The following is a 9117-nucleotide window of genomic DNA, read 5'->3' as shown; positions in this document are numbered from 1 at the left end:
CTAAATATTCTCCTCTAGATTCACCATATGCTCTTGGTTTTCCTATTTCCTCACTGGAAATCTTTCTGAAGGCATTTTTCCCTCTTAACTCAAATTATCACTGTCACTAAGTGTTGGGGAAAGCCTGGCGAGCTGCAGTTCACAGGATCACAAAGAGTCGGACATGACTTAGCGGCTGAACGGCAAGTGCTGAGATGCACCAGGGCTCGCACCTAGGCCCCCCTACTCTCTCCTCTCTCAGCGCTATCTCTAGCTCTACGAACCACATCTCATCCAGTCCCATGGCTTCAAATATCACTGCAAGCCAGTATCATCAGCATTGGTCTCCCCAGAGTTCCAAAATATTTATCCAACTGCCCATATATAATGTCCATTTATTGATATATGTCTAAAACACATCTTAAATTTAACACTGCCAACACAGAGCGTGATTCTCACCACTCCCCATCCATCCTGTGCCCCCTTCAGTCATGTTCATTTTAGCAAATAAACAGCATTACCACCCACACAACCACAAACAAGAATCTTAGGGGGTTTTCTTGATGTCTTCATTTCCCTGTGTCCCATGGCCAATCCAGTCCTATTGACGCTGCGTCCAAAATTCATCTCAAATTTATCTACCTCTACTTCTGTGGCTACCACTCTAAAGAACAAGTCCGCCACAGCATCTCTTACCTTGACTAGTGAAACAGACACAGCTAGTTTCCTTCTCCTTCAGCCCCTTGCCCCCTACAATCCATCCTCCCTACAACAGTCATTTTCCAGTCACCTTTAAAATGCATATAAGACTAGAGAAAATCCAAGCCCCGCAATGAAGACCCAGCACAGCCCCTCCCCCGAAATCAAACAGGAATACTTTACCACCCAACCTAAAGCCCCGGGTGCAACCACAATAAGATCCAAGCACCCTGTCATGGCCGGTACTGCCCTACTGATTCCAAACCCTGCCTGCCTATTCATTTCCCATCATTCAGCAGGCTCCAGCCACCCTGGTCTTTGGTTCCTCAAACACCCAAGCTAACTACCAACTCAAGGCTTTTGTATGGGCTGTTCCCTCTGCCTCCAGGTCTTAATGTAGACAGCACCATCTTGTTATTCCCATCTCAGCTCAAAGAGGTGATGATTTCTGACAGCAATCATTACCAGGCTGGTCCCATACCCAACATCCACAGTCTGAAAAAGACTCATTTGATCCTTTAAAATTTGGCTGAGTCAACTGACGAGAGAGATTTCTGGATCACAGACCATAACCAAAAAGCCTCAACATTCAATTAGACAACTTCCGTTCCCATCTCCTTATGAACCTTTATTATTACATTCACAAAACAGATACCAACGGCAGCAGGACGCCTCCCCTCACCACCCAGGCTACACGGCACCAACACTCCACTCATCATCACGGAACTGTTTCATCTCTTCAAAGCTCTTATCCCTATCCAGAATCACCGTTCACGGTTTTCCACGACAGTTTACTGTTGTTGACAATACTCTCATTAATATGTGAACTCTTGGGCACCCTGCTGGTCTAGCTCTGCAGTATGTTCCCAGTGCTCTGAATGGTGCCAAGTACGAAGGAAATGTGTGATGAATGAAAAGAGAGAAGGAGTAATAATCACAGACAGGAAGGAAAGAAGAGGTAATACACCAGACAGAGAGAAAATCACTGTTAGGTAGGAAAGGAGATCAAAAGGCCACTTTGCTTTAGAGGTTTTAACAGTTTCTCCCGTCTGAGGACATCACACAAGCTCCTCAACACAGCTCTGGCCCCTGATGAATGCTCCTGCCTTATCTCCTGGCATCTCAGAAGACGAATCCCATTCCAAACTTAACCATGTTATGGTTTTTATTTTTCTCTCAATCTCACAAGAACTCCCACTCTCTGTCTACCGGGCTGGATCAACATTCTTCTACCTGGATTCCCTTCTTCCTCAGATTCCTATCTAGCCAGTTTCCACTACCCTTTCTGAATCCTCCAAGAACCCTCCCCTGACTGGAGACTATGTGGACCCATATGCTCCTAGAGCACTGGAAACCGCCAGCTTCCCCAGCATTTGCTATCCTATTACCATTCGTGCCTGTTGACGCCTCTGTCTCCCTCATTAGACTGGAAAATTCTACAGGGCTAGGAACTGTTTTATTCACCACTGTATCCCTAGCACTTACCATGGCACCTGGCACAAACTGAATAGTCCAAAAAAAAAGAAGTGTTAACAAATAAAAAAGAAGAAGAGAATAAACTGAAACACAAGTCACTGACCAGCAAAGTATAAAAAGTAATATTTTGAGGGGGAAAAAAGGAAAATAAATTAACAATTCAATTCAGACTCCTACCTTCATCAAGCTGCTCAGGCAGCATTTACTAACAATGCTCAGGATGCCTGTGTGGCACTATGGTCATAATAAGCCAATGTTCTGCACACACCACCCCCTGAAATTCAAGTGTAACACTCTTGCTGTAAATAGATGAAATATCACCTAGTTTCTCAGTATTTTGAGATAAGCTCTAACAATTTTTTATAACCACCTGAAGACAGCAGCATCATGAAGGACTATTTGAAAATAAGGGCAGACACTTTGTCCTCTCGACTTCTAAACCTAATTTGTCAGTCAAAGCAAACAAGTCAACACAAAAAACACTAATCTCTCCATCTAGTAACCTGAGGCTTAAAATGATACAAATCAACTCATGTATCTCAAAATGTTAAACATTATGCTAACTGTCAGCACCTGGATCGGGGAAGCTCTTACCTCTGTGATCATTTTACAGCTTTTACAGGGTCCAATCTGACTGAATAACTGAAGAATAAGAACTTCTGTCACATCTCTGGAGAGGTTACCTACGTATCTGTATGGGAAGAGAAAAAAAACAACTATCAGCAATCTCCCTTCAGCTCTGACTCTAAAGCATTATCATTTACACATCATCTTTCATTTCAACTTCCTCTCTCCAATCAAATTTTTCCAATTAAGCCTGATTCTTTGTGTATAAGATTAACTCTCACCTAGGAAAGCATAACTTCTTAGGGCACTAAAGTATCACTTCAAAAGACTTTATAAAGAGCAAATCAATGTGATTTTGCACCCCAAAGCCTATATATCATTTTCTCGTGTTAGAATAAAAATAATAATTTAAACCAGTCTCAAGAAAACTACAATGTTTAGATGTGAAACACAATTCAAAATAATGTATAACACACACAGTACCATAAATATTGACTCATTAAAACACCCAATCATAGAGGGGTATCAGATATAAGGTTAGTTTACCTCAGACCCTCAACCAAAGCAATTACGTGAACAGAGAACAGAATCAAAGTTATAGCAAAACACACAAGAGATTGAAGGATTTTTTTATGTCTTGGTAATAAGACTGTCATTGATGGTATGTCTTCATTATTTTGTTTCAGGAGAGCAGAGTAAAATAACAAAATTTCCTCGTCTAAAATGCATCAGAATCAACAAAATACATCTTTATGTACATAACAAAGCAAATATAAAGATTTCTCTAGAAATTCAGAAAAAATTAAAGACAAATTCAGGCATACTTTTGACTATAACATATCTAAAAATTTGTCTTTTTAAAATTACAAGTTGAATATATATATATTGTTTAAGAAATTTAATATACAGGTTAAGTTTAAAAGAAAAGAACACTGCCACTCAAAGATGACCACCTTGTATCATGGACCTATCTCAATTTAGCTGAATAAACTTTTTAAGTCTTTCCGGTACTCAGTGTATAATTCCTAAAACTCACATCTGTTATGATCCTCATAAACCAAACAATATTTGTAAAATTTAAACACTGTTTCTTCTGGAAAGGAAAACAAGCTTTATTTTCCTAACTGTAATATATAACATCTGGAAACGATGTATTGAGACCAATATAAGCCTTGCATCTACAGTTGCCAGAGTTTAAGTTGGGACACTCTGAAAGGGAAAACAAGACTGAGAAAGGTAAGGTTAAGTGTAAAAGAAGAAAATCTGATTAAGAATGAACAGCAATTTTCTTGTTTACCTAAGAATTTCATCGTAATGGGTCCTAATAACTTTAACACACCCTAAAAATGAAACCTAAGTCCAATGTTACTTGAATGGAAGACTAAACAAGTGACCAACTGGTTGAGGTCCACTATGTTACCTTTTTTGTTACATTTAAAGAGCAGACCCATGAGTAGGCTGTGCAGGACACACTCCCAGCAGTAGTGAAAGGTTACAGACTTTTGAGCTAGCCAGACAATCACCTGTCTCCTTTCTTTTTTCTTTTAAACCCATAGGGGTTTGTGAGTCTGAATCCTTGGAATTTTTTATACAAGGTAGACCTAGCTATAACCTTGGTCTCTGAAGTGTTAAAACTCATCTAACCTAAAATAGTAACAGTTAGCTCATTTCTAAGTGGAGAAGTTAATGGCAACCCACTCCAGTATTCTTGCCTACAGAATCCTATGGACAGGGCTGCTGTCCATAGGGTCGCACAGAGTCGGACACAACTGAAGCACTGGAGAAGGAAATGGCAACCCACTCCAGTGTTCTTGCCTGGAGAATCCCAGGGACAGAGGAGCCTGGTGGGCTGCCGTCTATGGGGTCGCACAGTCAGACACGACTGAAGCGACTTAGCAGCAGCAGCAGCAGCAGCAGCAGCAGCTCATTTCTAAGAGAACAGGAGTTTCACCTATCAAAGCTAACTAGTAACAAAGTAAAAAGTATTGCTTTTATGTAACAAATTGTAAATGATTTAAATAATTTTAAATTTGTATGAGTGTTTAAACATCTTTCCAGGAAAAACTCCAATGTTACTTGAATGGAGTCCAGGGTGCATGGGCATCCTGTTTCATAGGATCTTTATTTCAAGTCCATCTATTTCTCATCAATACAAATTCTGAAGAATTTCTAAAGGCACATTTAGATATATTAATTTACATTTCGAGCAACAAAGAGCAAAAGGTTAATTTTAGGATGTCATGAAATACTTATAGAAAAAGTCCAGTTTTAAAGTTTCCTATTTTTCAAATATTTTCACTAAAAGTTCAGTGGTAAAGCAGCAAACTCCAGAAGCTAATATAAAAATGGCCTTCCATAACCACATGTAAGACATCTAAATCTGACAGGATAAAAAGGATACAATTCAACACATAATTTCACCTAAATTATACCCAAATCTCAAGACTGCCTTTTCCTTCACTCAGAGTTCTGTAATTAATTCATTGACATTTGCCTTCATCCTCCATACAACTTAATACAAAAATATCTTGTAACTTTTAAAACACTATACTATACAGCTTAAGTACCGTGACATTATCATAAAGTTTCTGTCCCAAAATAAATACTAACAAAAATATTCAAGGCTTGATCTGGCAAAAATATCACGTCTTGGTAGTATACTGAAATATTACCCTTTTTCCTTCTAAATTATACGTCATTTCTACACTTTCTTTCTGCTTTGGTTATGAGGCAGTCAACATATTCTAACATTCCAAGGATTTAAATATAACATTTCTACTTGAAGAACACAGAATAACAGAATAAGACAAATAGCTCAAACGCTCGTACCCGACAATTAAAAGAGAAAATACTTAGGGAATTCTGAAACATTTTTTAACTCAAGGTGGGGAAAAAGCATACGTTAGGTCTATTTTGTCTTCTAAGAACAGGAACTGTAGGAATTAACACATTAAAAATGCAAAATGGTGTCTTTATCCCTAACATCAGGGTTAAAATCAAATTTGAGACTAGAATTTGGCAGTTTCACAGTAGGCAAAAGTCCACATTGCCAAACTACTTCCTATGTCAAACTGCGCAGAATTTTAAGAACACCATGCCTTTCAGAAGACTAATCACACTTTCCATCGCTGACTGTGCTCTCACTCTGAAAAGATTAGCCCTACAAAGGTCAAAATTAACAGCATTTTACACAAGATGCTATGGCTAAGTAACATTTTTGGTTTTGTTCTTGCAAATTCTTACGTAAGAGAAGATTTTGCACCAATATTCTTCAATGGGCCTCTAATGAACTGATCAATTTATCAATATTTCATTTTAGGAAGGAGGCAGGGCAGAAGAAAGGTACAGGACTTATAAGTGAACTGACCAACTATATAAGGAATATCAACACACACACACACACACATTTTAGAGAAACAGAATACGATTAAATTGAATGAGAGGCTTAATTTAATTTCAGGCCCAATACAGCCAAACCCTTGGTAGAGTAATCAATTTTATAATAGGATTTAATAGTATTTACTTCTGCTATTGCCCTTGGATGGTCAGATTATACCCTAAATCAATGGTTTATTTCCTCCTTTTGACTGAGTCTCTATAAGGAAGAAAACAGCCTACAAGATGGCTCTGCACACCATGTATAACCCCAGATCCACAATTCCTATTCATTGTGGTACACCGAATAGATGAAGAAAATGAAGCTACAGTAGAGCACAATTACCATTTAATGCTGTATAACAGATTCAGAAATACCATGGATCAAATCACTGCACTCAAAGTTACCCACAACACAAATCTGAAATGTGAATCCTACAAGGCAGGTGTTGGGCAGTTCACTTCCAACACCAGTTTTACACATAATTTTTCTCATTTGTTTTTTTAGATCCCAAATTACCCAATATATATTAGCTCCCCCCACCTCCCGCAAATGTCAAATGAGAACAAAGAACATCAGAAAACAGACCTTCAAAGCAACTATATGACAAACTTTAGGCTCAACATCAAAGCAATTCTATATCACTTTAAATACCATCAAATAAATTAGTAATACTGTAGGTAATGAATATTTAAAGACCTACCTAGGCTATAAACACCATATTGTTTTCTGATGATAGAACCATATGTCTTAGCTTGTGTGTGTCTGCAGGAAAAAAACCTCACTAGTAACACACAGGCATTTTAAGGAAACAGTTTAAGATAAACTTTGTTAAGAGTACATTGTTTTAAAACATACCAACCACTTTAAAGCCCAAACCAAAGATCACAATGTAAAATAAAAGAAGGATCTCCATAAATAAACAAAACCCCTACTAGATATCAATCTCTAAAATCACCTTCAAATTTTTCATCATGTTACTCGTATCTAAAAGAACCTTTTAAGAATACGTAAAATATGCATTACTTTTATTAAAATCTGACAAAAATGTAATTGTGAAACATTTGCTTTTATCTCAAAATTGTACGTTTGAGGTTTAATACATATATATATATATAAATCAACAGACCACACCATGTATGACCATGTCTGCCTATATATAATTTTAAATCAATCAGGATTTCTTAAAAAACGGACTTAATATTAAATTTAGTGAAAAGAAGTAAAATCATTGTAAAATAGTTGAGTACCTCTTACGTTCCAGGCAGGGGTAAGACCTAGGAAGATGTAGCAGTCCTTGTCTAAAAAAAAAAAACAACAAACCTTCCCATGGAGAAGAGTGGGAGCAGGAAAAAGGAAGAAGAGCGAACATGTGCTGACATCTGACATGCAGGCACAACCAGGCTCAAGATGCTTCAGTACTTATATGTATACATGTCACATTTTTAGACAGCTGTAAACATACTGAGAAAGAACAGGAGTTTGGAGAAGGTCGAGGTAAGAATTCTTAAGTGACAAGTTAGTCTGTGGAGTAAGGTCTGATAGAGATGGAAGAGAAGGCAGATGCAAAGTAGTTATATGAATTAAGGCTACTGCAATAGCATTTTATTTCGCATGATAAAAACCAGGAATTCTTCATAAGAAACAGATACAGTGGAAGTGAAAGGTGCCTCAAGAATTTACCAATTATTCAGAAGCTATTATGATGCAATGATGACATTTCAGAGTTTTAAATACAATGTAACTTTTCTCTTGGTTAAATACATGCTTGCTAGGCCTAAATTCAGCCTTCCCAGATGCTTCCTTCCAAGAACACATTGCTAACTAAATCCCAAGTCTTGGCTTCAACAGATGTCAAGAGGACAAATTTCAAGCTTGTCCCAATTCTCTCTTCTGGGAAAAGACAGCAGAAATGGAAGACAGCACAAAACACACACTGAAAACTTCTCCTAAGCAGGCTTTTCATCCAAGCATTTGATGTCCTTAAGCTGGCCTCAAATTCTCAGAAAGAACAGCGGATACTTTAGGGAGACATTAGAGAAACAGGAACAAAAAAGTGTAATCTCCCCCCTCCCAACAAGACAAGAAGCCAAACTTGTACCAACATTGAACACAGATATCTACCTTCTTGACAGAACACACTTTCCTTGCTAGGAGTACAGAAGAGAAACTGGTCAAACTTCTGAGTACCGATCCACCTTCGTCTATTCCCCCCAAAGTAATGTCCCCAAGTAGAGCCAAGTGGACTATGATCCTATCAATACCAGGCAGAGAGGGAAGAGAAAACAAAGCAGCGACCTGGCTGACTCCCTGCACCGGAGGCAGGTGTGCTGAGCTTCGAAACGTTAGGAAAACCCAAGGTACCCAACTTCAACATGTAACTAGGAATTACTCACACTTCCAAAAAAAAAAAAAGGGCAGGAAAAAAAGAAAGGAGTGCCACACTATTTGCAAAGGAATGCAAACGCTGAGTCATTACTTCAGTAGAAAGGCAAGGAAACTCGAAAAAGCAATTCGAAGATGAAATTCATTCATTACACTGGGCTTCAGATAAAGAGCAACAGCAAGATCGAAGAAAGAGCGCTCAAAAGACACACATCGAAGAGCCGATTAAAAAAAAAAACACACACACCCCTATTTATCCAACTCTGAAGGTCTCGACCCAAAAAACAGATTAGGAGGAAATAACACCAATGAGAGCAAAAGCAGTTTTAACAACTGGTTGTCAGTTTAGCGTAGGTAGCGCTCAAAGTAAACTTCATCATCCAAGAAGGGAAAAGATGCTCCGGCGGCAAGAGGCATCCCTTTCTCACTCTCAAAGTAGCGGGCGCTGGGCGAGTGTTTCTGACAGCGTGGGCGCGGGCACGTGGGGCAGAGTAGGGGCTAGAGTTGCAGGCGAGCGTCCGGCTTCCTCCGGGAGTTCAACTTAGGGAGAAGAGCCGGCAGCGACTGGAGCCGGGGACGTGGAGGGCGCGAGTGCCGATTCCTCGCGACCCACAGTGGGAGGTGGCTGCGATCCC

At 39.0% G+C, this 9117-nt stretch overlaps 1 protein-coding gene across 3 annotated transcripts in view; it reads right to left on the bottom strand.

Moving 5' to 3' along the window:
* The window catches only part of TIAL1 (TIA1 cytotoxic granule-associated RNA binding protein-like 1), a 23524-nt gene extending 14448 nt beyond the window's left edge, over nt 1–9076 (bottom strand). Inside the window, exons 1-3 of one of the 3 annotated variants that reach the window (XM_010859258.1) lie at nt 7348–8196; nt 6801–6862; nt 2749–2845 (exon numbers count right to left, since the gene is read on the bottom strand). In XM_010859258.1, the coding sequence (XP_010857560.1) occupies nt 2749–2760 (12 nt within the window). In that variant the 5' untranslated portion in view covers nt 2761–2845; nt 6801–6862; nt 7348–8196. Of the gene's footprint in view, nt 1–2748; nt 2846–6800; nt 6863–7347; nt 8197–8221 lie in introns of those variants that run through there. The other 2 variants (XM_010859257.1, XM_010859259.1) reach the window with 2 other exon arrangements.
* Nucleotides 9077–9117: the final 41 nt, after the last annotated feature.

The sequence above is a fragment of the Bison bison genome, unplaced genomic scaffold (genome assembly GCF_000754665.1).
Source record: "Bison bison bison isolate TAMUID 2011002044 unplaced genomic scaffold, Bison_UMD1.0 scf7180017864456, whole genome shotgun sequence".
NCBI classification, from domain to species: Eukaryota; Metazoa; Chordata; class Mammalia; order Artiodactyla; family Bovidae; genus Bison; species Bison bison.
Note: the sequence above shows the minus strand (reverse complement) of the source record. Positions and strands in the feature narration are given on the sequence as shown.